Source organism: Ailuropoda melanoleuca, chromosome 13 (genome assembly GCF_002007445.2).
Source record: "Ailuropoda melanoleuca isolate Jingjing chromosome 13, ASM200744v2, whole genome shotgun sequence".
NCBI lineage: Eukaryota > Metazoa > Chordata > Mammalia > Carnivora > Ursidae > Ailuropoda > Ailuropoda melanoleuca.
Genome location: NC_048230.1, coordinates 25453439 through 25466487, shown reverse-complemented (window position 1 = coordinate 25466487; position 13049 = coordinate 25453439). Strand labels below are relative to the sequence as shown.

At 57.4% G+C, this 13049-nt stretch overlaps 1 protein-coding gene across 1 annotated transcript; it reads left to right on the top strand.

Moving 5' to 3' along the window:
- Positions 1-2326: 2326 nt before the first annotated feature.
- Positions 2327-6370, top strand: KRT13 (keratin 13). The gene is made up of 8 exons (XM_019802703.2): positions 2327-2918; positions 3987-4069; positions 4218-4374; positions 4548-4709; positions 4802-4927; positions 5017-5237; positions 5913-5938; positions 6293-6370. Exons 1-8 carry the CDS (start codon positions 2400-2402, stop codon positions 6364-6366), a joined length of 1368 nt encoding a protein of 455 aa, XP_019658262.2. The 5' UTR covers positions 2327-2399; the 3' UTR covers positions 6367-6370.
- Positions 6371-13049: the final 6679 nt, after the last annotated feature.

The window sequence follows — 13049 nt, the reverse complement described above, 5'->3', positions numbered from 1 at the left end:
TACCATGGGTCAGAGGAAGGCATTCCTGTGTTAAGGCCCCATAAGCACCTGCTCAGGGAGGGGAGGGGAGTGGAGGGGAGGGGCCGTGCCCTGACCCTGCAAGGGAAGGCATGTCGTGGCCACCCTGTATTTGTACTACTGGGACTTGGAGGCTCTGTGCCATTGTTCCTCTCAGAGGCGTTGGTCTCAACCTGCTGTCGGCCCTGGGGGGGGGATCATCACTCCAGGCCTGGCAGGTTTCTTAATCACCTTTTTGTCAGTTTTGATCCTCTACCGAGAGAGAGAGAGAGAGAGAGAGAGAGAGAGAGAGAGAGAGAGAGAAGAGAGATGGGCTGAATCACGCAGCTTTGCAGAGAGAGAGACAGACAGCAAGAGCGCTGAGCCATCAGTTTGGGGCAGGAGGGCTGGGCAGGGTCAGAGGTCAGCCTGAACCCCTGGCCTCCCCGTGAGACCCCAAGCATGCCCTGGTTCTCTCCCTGGTGCTGACACCCGTGGTGTGAAACACAGGCCTCCTCTCCTACCCGCAGAAAACGAAGAGCCGGAAAGCCCTGACTCAGAGCCCTCTTTCCTGGCTTGCTGAATCAGCGAAGGGGTTTTTGGGATAACCTCAGGCCTGGGTCACCCCACCCTAGTCCTTAGCCTGGCCCAGACCCCCTGGCTGCTGTGGGCCAGCAGACTGCCCCCGAGAAGCCATTCATGGTAACCTTGGCCCCCTTGGTGAGTGGGAGCTGGAGCCTGAGTCCAGAGTCTTCCATTCTTAGCCCCAGAAACTTCTCCTTCTACCTTGGGCTCTGAGAGGCCACCTCTAGGCCCTTTCATTCCAGCCTGAGGCCTTCTCTGGCAGGGTGACTAAGCAGTCCCTGAGTTTTAGCTATGTCCCCGGCTCCTCGGCAGAGACCCTGGCCCTAGGCCCTGGGTCACATCCTCCAATGTGGCCTCTTGGTTAAATGCTCACATGCTGAGCCAGATGTCCAGCGACCGGGGGGCTAGCAAGAGCCCTGCCAGGCATTAGAAGACTTCCTTTCTGGACCCACCCACGCCTTGAAGGCAGCTGGTATGGGGGTCGGATTGAACACAGGGGTCGGGCTGCTCCAGCTCTTCTCAGTGCCCACACTGTTGACCTTTTGGGCTGGAGAGTTCTTTGCTGTGCGGCTGTCCTGTGCATGGCAGGGCATTCAGCAGCACCCCTGGTCTGCCCTCTAGGTACCAGAAGCTTTCCCATTGTGACAACCAAAATGTCTCCAGACATGGTCAAGTGTTCTCTAGGGAGCAAAAGAGCCCCTAGCTGAGATCTCCGAATTAATCTAGGGAGACAGAAATGGCAATCATGGTCTCGTTAGGGGCATAGGGTGTGGGTAATTGACTGGGAAAAGGTACAGGGAGCTTATGAAGTGCTAGAAATGTTCTGGGTCCTGGGTCCACAGGCGAACGCATGCTTGAAGCTTCCTACATAGGTAAGCGTGCATAAACTGAATGCTAACGTTTGTACAATTCACCGTATGAATTATATACCTAGAAAAGGGCCTTTTGTCAGACTGAACTAGACTTGGGTTTCAGTCCTGACTACCCTTAAGCCTCAGTTTCCCCATATATAAAATGGGGTGACTAGTAGGACCTCCCTTGTTGGGCTGCTACAATGATTGAATGACACAGTGAGTATACTCAGCTCTGTGCCCTAGGGTGAGGGATGTGAGTGTGTGAGCTATTGTGATGTGCAGGGTGGCCGTATTCTGTACCTCAGTTTCCCCAGCTGTGTTAGATGGTCCCTAAGGTCCCTTGCCACTGTGACTTTATCTGGTGGTCTTGGAGCTCCCCCCGTCCCCCAGCCTAAACACTTTCAAGGTGGTCGATTCTACAGGACCAAGCAAAGCTTGTCATCAGAGCTGCTGGGAGCACTGGAGTAGGTGAAATGCTAAAAAAATGCAGGACATTCTAGTCCGAAGTTTTAGAGATAGAAGGAAGGGAGCCGAGGGCTGCGGTGACTTTGGAAAGCACAGGGCCACCTTGCAGCTCCATCCCCATTCTAGTACTAGGTGGAGCTGAGAGCCTATGCAGTGAGCTCCTAAGTGCAGAGGTGAAGTTGAATTCAGCTGTCAAGAGGGTAGTCTCAGGCAGAACACTGTGCCTTCTGAATCATCCCTTTTGTTAAGGATTAAAAAAAAAAAAAGCCACCCCCAAAGGCACAACCCACCTTGGAGAGCAGAGGTAACTGGGCTTGTGGGAAACAGAAGTGCAGCTGGCAGCGGTCAGAGGGTGGGGAAGGGAGGAGGGACGATGGGGCAATTGTCCAACCTTGCGGAGGGCAGCATAAAAGGCACCCACTCTGGGGAAGAGCCACAGTCTTCGGCCCCGGCCAAGCCCAGCTCCCGTCCTCACCTGATCCTGCTTGTGCTCTCACCATGAGCTGTCGCCTGCAGAGTTCCTCCGCCAGCTACGGAGGGGGTTTCGGGGGTGGCTCTTGCCAGCTGGGAGGAGGCCGCAATGTCTCTGCCTGCTCAACCCGCTTTGTCTCTGGGGGATCTGCTGGGGGCTACGGGGGCGGCATGAGCTGTGGCTTCGGTGGAGGGGCTGGTAGTGGTTTTGGGGGTGGTTTCGGAGGTGGCTTTGGAGGTGGCCTTGGAGGTGGTTTCGGAGGTGGCTTTGGAGGTGGCCTTGGAGGTGGCTTTGGTGGGGGTTTTGGTGGTGGCTTCGGTGACTTCGGCGGTGGCGATGGTGGCCTCCTTTCCGGCAACGAGAAGACCACCATGCAAAACCTCAACGACCGCCTGGCCTCCTACCTGGACAAGGTGCGCGCCCTGGAGGAGGCCAACACCGAGCTGGAGGTGAAGATCCGGGACTGGCACCTGAAGCAGAGCCCCAGCAGCCCGGAGCGGGACTACAGTGCCTACTACAAGACCATTGAGGAGCTGCGCGACAAGGTGAGCCCTGGGATGGTGGTGAGCTTTCTTCTGGGGGGCAGAGCTAGCTGCAAAGGCCAGGGAACACGGTGTGCCAAAGGACCAGAAGATGCAGCGTGGTGGAATCCTCACCCCGCGGTGGAGGAAAATTCTAGTCTTTTACTACCAAGCGTCTCTACTCCTGATAAGCTTTCTTAGGCCACTGCTCCCCAAATGTGTTCTTTCCCATTATCCGTTTTTACTGTTGTTATTACTCACGTCAACATTTTTACTGCTTCCCAAACAGTTATGCTATTAATGACTTGGTCCCTATAATTCCAACCCATGGAGCTGTTTGAAAACCATGGCAGTTTTAAAAGCCACTGAGAATGACTAAAATCAGCAGAGAAAGGTATACATGTTCATTCACTGGTCTGGGGATACTAGTCGGTTTTGTAGGGGCCCCATTTAAACGGTTATTCTCAACTGGCTCTGAGGTGCGGGAAGTGGTGACAGAGGCTCAGGCCGTGCTAAGCTGAGCTGAGATTCCTTCATCAAGGCCTGTCTGTCATGCTGGGGTCCCAGCTTGTTGGAACAGAAATCCACCTGCCTGGGCTGGGACCCAGCTGTGTGGGGTGGAGGTTAACTGCTTCAGAAATTCAAATGGGTCGGAATATTGACTGGCTCTTCCTTCTGCTCAGCTAGGAGGCCAGCTCCAGTAAGGTTACTATGAACTGTGTGGACCCAGGCCGACCCCCTCCTGACCTTAAGGAGAAGGCTGTCACGACAGTGACCTAGAGAGGTTTCTAGTCTGAGGCTGCCCAGACATGAGTAACCAAAGATGTCCTGGGCAGGGCCATTCCGCTGAAATGTACATTCCGATCTTCCCCATCACGACCAGGCATAGAGAGAAAGCCAGACTGACAGACCCAGAGGAAGGACCTGCTCCACCCCTCACTTCACCGAGTCCCAGAGAGCAGGGCCTTATCCCGGCTCACAGGGACAGTGCTGAGGCAGCCTGATGTCTGATGACAACAGTCCAGCCCGCGTTTTCTCTTCCTCCTCCCCAAGCTCGCGGACCCTCCAGTGGTTACCTTTTGTATTTTGCAGATCCTGGCGGCCACCATCGACAACAACCGGGTCATTCTGGAGATCGACAACGCCCGGCTGGCGGCGGACGACTTCAGGCTCAAGTGAGTTCATGGTCCTCACTGGCCTTTCCAAACCGTCTTTTATTTGAGACAAATGCTCATCTGAACAGTGAAATCAGAACATGCCGGGGAGGGTCTCATATCCTTTCTCTGTTGCTTTTCCAATCAAAAAAAAAAAAAAATCCTTTAGGTATGAGAATGAGCTGACCCTGCGCCAGAGCGTGGAGGCCGACATCAACGGGCTGCGCCGGGTGCTGGACGAGCTTACCCTGTCCAAGACTGACCTGGAGATGCAGATCGAAAGCCTGAACGAGGAGCTGGCCTACCTGAAGAAGAACCACGAGGAGGTGGGGGCCGGTGGGGGCTGCCATGGCTGAACCACCTCGAGCGAGAAAGGGGAGCAGTGGACTTAGCCCTCCGCTGTGCACGTGCCAGCGCTTCCCAGAACATGCTGGTAGCGCTCGGCGCCAGGGAGGGAGGGGTGAGGAGCGTCACGCGTCTTCCTCTTCCATCGCTGCAGGAGATGAAGGAGTTCAGCAGCCAGGTGGTGGGCCAGGTCAACGTGGAGATGGACGCCACCCCCGGCATTGACCTGACCCGCGTGCTGGCCGAGATGAGGGAGCAGTACGAGGCCATGGCCGAGAAGAACCGGCGGGACGCCGAGGAGTGGTTCCACAGCAAGGTGCCTGGCCTTCTGACCCCGTGGAGCCGGGGGGCTGCCGGGACCTTCCACGTCTGGGCCCCTCCGTCACCTTCTTCCTGCTCCAATTGCAGAGCGCAGAGCTGAGCAAGGAGGTGTCCTCCAGCACTGCCCTGATCCAGACCAGCAAGACCGAGATCACGGAGCTCAGGCGTACGCTCCAGAGCCTGGAGATCGAGCTGCAGTCCCAGCTCAGCATGGTACACCTGCTGCCCTCTGCCCAGCGGCCACCGCCTCCAGGCCTCTGCCTGGCCTGGCTCCTCTCATCGCTTCTTTGTTGCCCCTCCAGAAAGCCGGGCTGGAGAGCACGGTGGCGGACACGGAGTGCCGCTATGCCCTGCAGCTACAGCAGATCCAGGGGCTCATCAGCAGCATCGAGGCCCAGCTGAGCGAGCTGCGCAGCGAGATGGAGTGCCAGAACCAGGAGTACAAGACACTGCTGGACATCAAGACGCGGCTGGAGCAGGAGATCGCCACCTACCGCAGCCTGCTGGAAGGCCAGGACGCCAGGTGGGGCCCCTCGAGTCTCTCTCTCTCGGGAAAGTGACCACAGGGCCTTTGGACATCCGAGCAGACAGGGCTTTAGGGATCAGGTCCTCAAGGTCCACACGGAAGGGGACCTTCTGAGCTTAAACAGACTGGATGCAGATCCAGGACCAGAGCTCCCTGTTTTTTAGAAGCAGACTGTGGGGGCATTTCCTCAGCAGGCTGCAGGATCAGTCCCTTTAAACTTTCTAGTTTGGACCTTTGGATTAGATTGGCAGGAATAGGGGCCATGGACAGAACATCTCATATTGGCAAAATATTACCTTGGGTTCAGATCAACTGAACAAAGCTATAAACGTGGTGATTTAACTCCCCTCCGACCATTTGCAGGGACCAGGCCATCCTTGTGGGCTCAGGGCGAGTGGTGGTGGTGGGGGAGCGGTACCAAATGGACGAGAGGGAGGACAAAACTTTGGGCAAATGTCCTGGATTGGAGGCCAGAAGTATTTCCTGAAGTCTCACAGACAGCAGACGGGCCTGGCGGGCCCCAGCTGCACCCCCTGTGGGCTGGGGGCAGGGTTGGTAAAAACTGCCCAACTCAGGGGCTCTGAAGGATGATCCGAGACGCTCCATCCGAGGACAGGTGAGCAGCTGTCCTCTGGTGCCTTCTGCTCACGTGACCTCTCTTCTCTCTCCCAGGATGGCTGGCGTAACCGCCTCAGGAGGTAAGGAAACACCCTGGGGGGAGGGGCGAGTCTGGCTCCTGTTCCCCACCCTGGGTGGCTGGGAGAGAGGCCATGCCAGACTCCCCAGTGTAGGGAGGGAGGGAGGGAGGGAGGGGGCTCTGGTGGATGTGGTCATTTGCTCGTCTGTTTTCTTTGTAAAATAGCTGGGTCTGCCCCATAGAGCCACTGGGATACTTTGGAGAGAGCCAACCTTGGCGACAGTAACACGAGTCCCTATCAACTAACCTCCGACCTGACCCTTGGCGGGGGGGCTTGGGGCCCTCTTGGGGGACCCTGACCTGCCGAGGTCGGTCTTCTCGGGCTTGAGTGTCCCTTGCCCCCTCCATTCCTCAGGAAGCGCCGGGGTCACGGTCACCACCTCTACCTCCTCTTCCAGTCGCCGCCTTTCAGACACCCGGAAGCTTTAAATCCCCAGCATTCTCTCCTGCTGTCTCCAGCATCCAGAGGCGAGAGCCGATGGGTCCCTGCAGGAGAGGCGGGGAGACCGACCGCAGGATGCTCCCCTGCCCGTGCTTTCCTGAGGGCGGGGGCTCCAGGCCTCTCTCCCCGTGCTCTCCTTCTCCTCCTTACCTGGCTACTCTGACTTCTTAGCTTCTCTACTAAAAAGAAAAGATAATTCAATAAAGTTTCTTGCCTTTTTGCAAATGTATTTTTGACTCCGGTCTGGTTTCTTAGGGTAGCACCTGCCGAGGTCCTGATTTGGGCCAGGGGGTGCATGGGTGCCCCTGGGCCAAGTGGCTCTGCCTGACAAGGTCTGGCCCAGGACACTCCCAGCTGGGGAGGATGCAAGGCGCCTGGGCCAAACATCAGGGCACGAACACGGGGGAACAGGTGGCTCATGGATGATGGTGGTCAGGAAACATGAACAAATGGGGCAAACTGGAGACATCAGGGGACACGTGAGCCAGTTCAACACCTTGTAGGATATAAGGGAGCAATGGGGTTCTAGTAGTGTCTGGTGATGGGGAGATACGGGAAGCGGTACAGAGGGCTCTGGGGCAGGCTTTGAGGGGCCAGTGCAGGGCTGATTTAAAGAGGTGAGCCAGGACAATTACCCCAGGCCCACACTGCTGCCTCCCTGCTCCCTGCAGAGCCCCTCCTTTTCTTTTCTTTCTTTCTTTTTTTTTTTAAAGATTATTTATGTGAGAAAGAGAGAGAGAGCATGATCAGGGGAAGGGACTGAGGGAGAAGCAGACTCCCCGCTGAGCAGGGAGCCCCACATGGGACTCAATCCCAGGACCCTGAGATCATGACCTGAGCCAAAGGCAGACGCTTAACCGACTGAGCTCCCCAGGCGCCCCCAGAGTCTTTCCTTTTAAGATGATGGGCATCCTGACCTTCAGTTGCCCCTGACCCTGTAGCCTACCCCAAGGTCCTGCCATTCCAACCCACTCAATGAATCAGCCACATGACTCTATGAGTGGCCTCCATCTGAGCTGACCGTCCTTCCCAACTCCCCTCTGCACCCCTGCGCCCCCTGCCTCAGTGTCCCAGCTCAGACTTGTAATCTCCTCTTACTTGGCTCACTCCTCACATGGAGCCTGGTCCTCTGGGTTCTGGCACAGGCACCCTTCTCTTTCTCCTTTTCACTCCCCCCTCGGCCCATCTGGGACATGTCCGTGGTCACAATTACCCATACATTCCGATGACACTCCAGTGAGGCCCCTGTCCTCCACGCCAGACTCTCACACTCAACAGCACTGGCCATCGCCTCCCCAAATCTACTTGTCGGAAGGAGCACCCCTCATTCTCCCAGATCTGTGCTTTCCTCGTCCCCCATTCCAGAGGGCCTGGAAACTCAAGCCAGGAGCCCAGGAATCACCGTGGCCTCCTCACTCCCTACTCCCCTTCAAGTCCGTTCTGTGGATGCTGTTCGCTATAACGTCCTCACAGCCTCCCTGGCCTTCCTGCCTCCAGTCGGAGCTTCCCCTGCGTCCTTGCTCCACTCTCCAGCGGGCATGATTGCTGGACATGGAAAGTGTTCCTTCTGGCCTGGCAATGCTTCCAAAGCTACCCCCGGCCACTGAGCACAGCCCCCACTACTCCCTGGTGGAGAGGCCCTGGGCCTCGTCCTGCCTCTCCCCAGCCCTGGATTCTGCAATCTCCTCCTCTCACTCCAAGCAGTCCTGACACTGCAAACTGCTCTCGGTGACCCAGCCGTGTGGCCGGGAGCCTCAGGCCCTTGTTCCGTGAGTGACCTCCGTCTGACATGCACCCTCATCTTTGTGTCATTGGAAACTACCAGGTTTTAATTCAACATTCAGACTGAGATGAACTCTCCCTCCTCTGTGGCCTCGGGATAGTGTGGGGTGTGTTCAGGTGTGTGCACGTCTGGGCCCGCACAACACGGACCTTGCACTTGGAGGGGCGGGGCTGTCTTTCCGTCTCAGGGCCAGCCTGCCTGGGGGCTCAGCCCCTCTTAACAGAGGCCCAGACGGAGGAAGGAACTGGGCAGTGCCTGTCAGATGCCATCGAGCTTCCCTCGTGGGGTTTAGTCCAGAACATAGGTGGGCTGCTGGCCCTGCCTCATTTTCCCTCTCTTCGGCTCCCCAACGCCCTGCGGTTTGATCCCCTCATGCTTTGTCCTCCTTCTCCTCCTCCAATCTCAAGCCTGCTGTGGGCTCCGGGGGGATGGCTTCGTCCCACACGGGTCACTCAGACATGGCCCACCCGGCTGACTAAGCCAGATGGTTCCAGATCCCACCCCGCCGCGGAATGCGCGGGGCGAGCTGTGACCAGAACTGCACTCAAGCTGAGGCGTCAAAGAGAAACAGGACCCGGCCTCCTTTCCTGAAAGCTTTGTCCCTGTCTGGGGTTCGGTTTCATCAGCAACTGTTTGCTGAGTGCCCGCTGTGTGACAGGTGTTGTGTGGGGGACCTGGAGAGAAGGGCAAAAGGTGGCGCCTGTCTTCTGGAAGCTCACGGACTGACTGATGGGGCAGGGGGAGGAGACACCCCCACAATAAGAGATTGCAACCTTCAAAGCTCAGCTGATGCTTCACCCTCTCTGGTCTCCCCCCACCACTCCCGGCATTCCCGATCTGTGCCCAAGGCCTCCAGTGTCCCCACCTGTCCCCCTGTGTTGATGACCATCGCGGCAGTTAGTGAGGGCCACGGGCTCAGGAGCAACATCTGTGTGTCCTGGCGCTGCCCCATGCTCTGTTGTAACCCTGGCCAAGAGACGGACCTTGTGGCCTCACTTTCCTCCCCCAGCCCTGCCTCCCTTGGAGGCTGTTAAAGTCATGTGCTTAGAGCCATCCGGGCACACAGCAAGTGCTCAGTAGATGAGAGCTTTCCGACCCTCTTCCCTAACCGTGAGTGCTCGCAGGACAGTCCTTTGTAGTCGTCCTCACCCTCATACCCAGAATGTTCTAGGAGCTCAATAAACCTGCCGGATGGAGGATGAGAGAGTGGATAAAGACGAGCCATGGGGTTGAAAGAGGTAAGGCGGCACATTGCACTGAAAGCACCCAGAGAAGGGGTGTCCCCTAGGCTGATGGAGGGACCCGGGCCAGAGGAGCTCCTCAGAGCTGAGCCCTATGGCTTGTCCAAGGCCCCCGGGGTCCATATTCCAGGCTTGCTGGGCCAGGAGCAGCTGCTGTCCCCAAGACCCAGGCCAAGGCTCTTTAGGGGGCAGCCCCCTCTTTTTCTGAGCTTGTGTTGAAGAGGCTGGTGTGGTTTGAGGTTAGTGGTCCATGTGGAGCAGGGAGCTGAGCTGGACCCTCGGCCCAGTGGGGGCTCTGGCCTGGGACCGTTTCACCCAGACTGCAGGAAGGACACTGAGAAGCTGGGCTCCACCCAACGACCTCTGTGGCCCTATTGGGAGTCCCAGGGAAGCCTGGAGGAAAGCCCAGGAGGGGCTGTGCAAGCCAACCCAGGAGCTTTCCTGAACTGGGAGGAGGTGGTCGCCTCAGTGGTGCCATCTGAGGGGTGGAACTTTCCATCCGGGACTCAGTTTTCTTCCCTGTCATCTGCAGGGGGTGGCCACTGGGGGCAGGACAGCTTTATCAGGGCTGCTGGGTCTGTATTTCCCTCCCCGGTTGGCTAGGTGCCCCCGCCCACCCCAGGCTCACACCCCTGCTTCCCAGGGCTGTGGCTACGAGGGTCTGGCTAGGCTCTCTGTCGTGATTGCCACTGAGCACACGAGAAGGCAAGAGATGCCAACACGAGGGGGTGAAAATAGAGGGGAGAGGAGCGATGTGGCTAGCTCTTGACTCTTTACAGAGCTTCTTTCATTCTTTATGTCATCTTGATAACAAGCCCATGAGTTGGCACCCTTGTGCCCATTTTATGCATCTGAAGACTGAGGACCACTCTGGTGAAGGGGCCTGTCTATCATGAGAGCGGGGATCTGTGTCCCAATGTGGTTTCCAAGACTGCGGTTGGCCTTCTGTCGATCAGCGCTGGGAATCTAGGGAAAGAAATGAGGCTCTCTTCTAAGCCCCAGTGCCTCAGAGCTGGTCGGGCTGCGGAGGTGAGCGTCTCCACATGGTAGGTGCTGCACAAGGGTGGCTCATTGCTGTGTCGCCTCTGTGGCTCCCGGCTTCGGTCACCTTGCTCCTCCCCCGCAGCAAAAGGTGCCTCCCTCTTCCTCAGGCTCCACCCGGTGGGAACGTCTGCCCCTCCCCGATGCGGTTGCCTGTCCCGCCTGGGTCCTGCAGGGGGCAGGCTCAGCCCAGGAAGCAGATCAGCTCCTCTTTGGCCACCTGCCGGGACCCACGGTGGAGGGACAGAGCCCCAGACCTGATCCTATCTGGGTCTGGTCTCGACACGAGGCCCTGGCCCGTCCCCAGGCTCGGGCTGGGCAGCTGGGCACTCTGGTGAACAGGGCACGGCTGAGGCTAGAACTGTGGCCCTGAGACCCCTTGTGTGTCACTTAACTCTCTGTTTTGGGTGGCAAACTTTAAGGGTCCACAAAGGGCCCAGAGTGTGAGATGAAGGGTGCCTGGGGCTTTCTGGGAAGGGGACTCTCAAGGGAAGCTTGAGGGAAGAGAAGGAAGGGGCATCACAGGAAGGCTGTAGTCAAGGACCTGTGACTACGCACAGTTTCATCTTTCCCATGTGGGCCGCTGGGGCCCTTCTTGTCCTCTGCCTGGGTCAGCACATCTCAGGGCTGCCCGGGGACCTGCCTCCTATTGGATGGTGTTCCCGGGGCTGTTAGTGGCTGGACTGGACCAGGGTATGTGGGTGGCATCCCTTTGAGCAGTTCCTCTGGGAGGTTCTGGAAGAGCTGAGCACGCATCAGCCTCCATCCTCCTGCAGGGGTTCAGAGGGATCAGGTTGGTGGGTGGGTGCTGAGACCCATACAGGCCCCCGTCGGGAGTGTGACTAGGGGGCGGTTGGCGAAGAGCTGGTATGCACTCTTCTGGCCCATTTTTATGAGCAGCCATAACGACTCTGTGGCTTCTTTCATCCAAGGATCTCGGACTAGTTTGGAAGCGGAATCCACAGTGTAAAGCCTAGTTAATTACAACCTGGAGCCCGGATCCTGGTTTGCAGACACGCTGTCGTGAGGAGGAGACACTGAGACCAAGGGCACACCGGGCCCTGTACATGCGGACGATGGCATCCAATTAAAGAGGGGTTTGCGAGGTTTGCTTTGTAGTTCAGTTAAGTGGTACCTGACTCTAGGGGACGCGGGACACCGAGGTTCCGCTTCTTTCCCCCCAGTGGGCTTGGCCGCGCGTCTCCCACAAACCACAGATTCTCTCGGCACCTTGGGGAGAGCAGTGACAGCTCTGGCATTTTCCATAAAAGCTGGGTGGGGGGGAGTTAGGGGCCAAGTGGATGTGAACAGGAGGCTCTGGACTCTTCCAGATGGGAGCTGTGAGCCGATGCAGCCGGGCAGGAAGAGCCGGCTGGTGAGGGAAGCGGGCCCTGGGACGCAGGAGGCAGAGCCTGGCAAGAGAGGACCGGAGAGGTATGGCTGAAGATTGGGGTCAGGGTGGCTTTCTGGGCCTCCTCCGAGGCCACAGCCGTTTGGAGCAGAATCCCAAAGCCCTGGGCAATTGCCAACATTATACCTCGGGGGAGAGAAAGTACCTTTGTATTCTGGGGGGAAGTGAGAGTTCCGGGGGGTTCTAGAGCTGGTGAAGTGGGAGTTTCCAGGCCTCATCTGGGTGAGGTCCCGGCCCAGTGGGGACTCGGGGCCATGCAAAGAGCAGCATGCTGGGAAGCCACATTCCCAGGACGCCCCCTTAGCCTACTGAGGAACCACAGCTCAGGCCCGTGGCCTGCTCATCAGCTCTCCTGAGGCCGCTGAGCGTGGGCTCTGGGCCCTTCAGAGAGGCAGCCAGGGGAGTAGGGAAAGACCCTCTTGGCTGCTTAGTGTGCGTCCAGACTGTCCTGAGCCCGGTGAGGGCTGGCAATGGCAGGGGGTAGGTGGAGGGTTGGGACACAGGCCGGGGGAGTGGGAATGAGAAGGGAGGGACTTGCCAAATCTTGCCTGAGAAGATCTGAGTCACCTTACTCAAGGCAGCTGCTCTGTGGGGGGAATGTCACTGAGGTGAGAGGACAACCCAGCAGGGTACATGGGAGTCCTGCTCGCTGTTGCCTGTGAGGGCAAAGATGGTGGCCCTGCCTCATTCACTGACAACTGCAGATAGACAATAGAATAATTTTCAGTACAAGCATGTCCCAGTATTGTATGCAATTTTATTTGCTACATAGGGCCACCCTATCCTGAGCAGGTCTGGGAATAGCTCTGAGTCTCGTGTCCTCAAGACCAAAGAAGTGAGACTTTTGTCTGATTCTTTGAACAAATCAAATTCGTGGCTCAAAATGTCTTAATTGAAGTTTTACTTCCCCTCCCATAATGCTTCCCTCGACTTTGTGGACCTGTCACGGCAGGTGTGTACCAGAACCCACAGTTGGCTGCAGACTGGGCAGGAGCGTTTGATGTGGTTCTTAGACACAGAATATAGAGTAACCCTGCTTTTCGGGGAGGGGCCAGGCATCCCGGGTACTTTGTTGCTTGAATAAATGGGAAAAGCAGTTGCGTGGGGGAAGAAATGAAGATCCGTGTGGGTCTCCCCGGGTCTGCGTGGGTGGGGGTGCTGGGTAGGGTCTCAAGAGTTGAAGACTTAGGATCA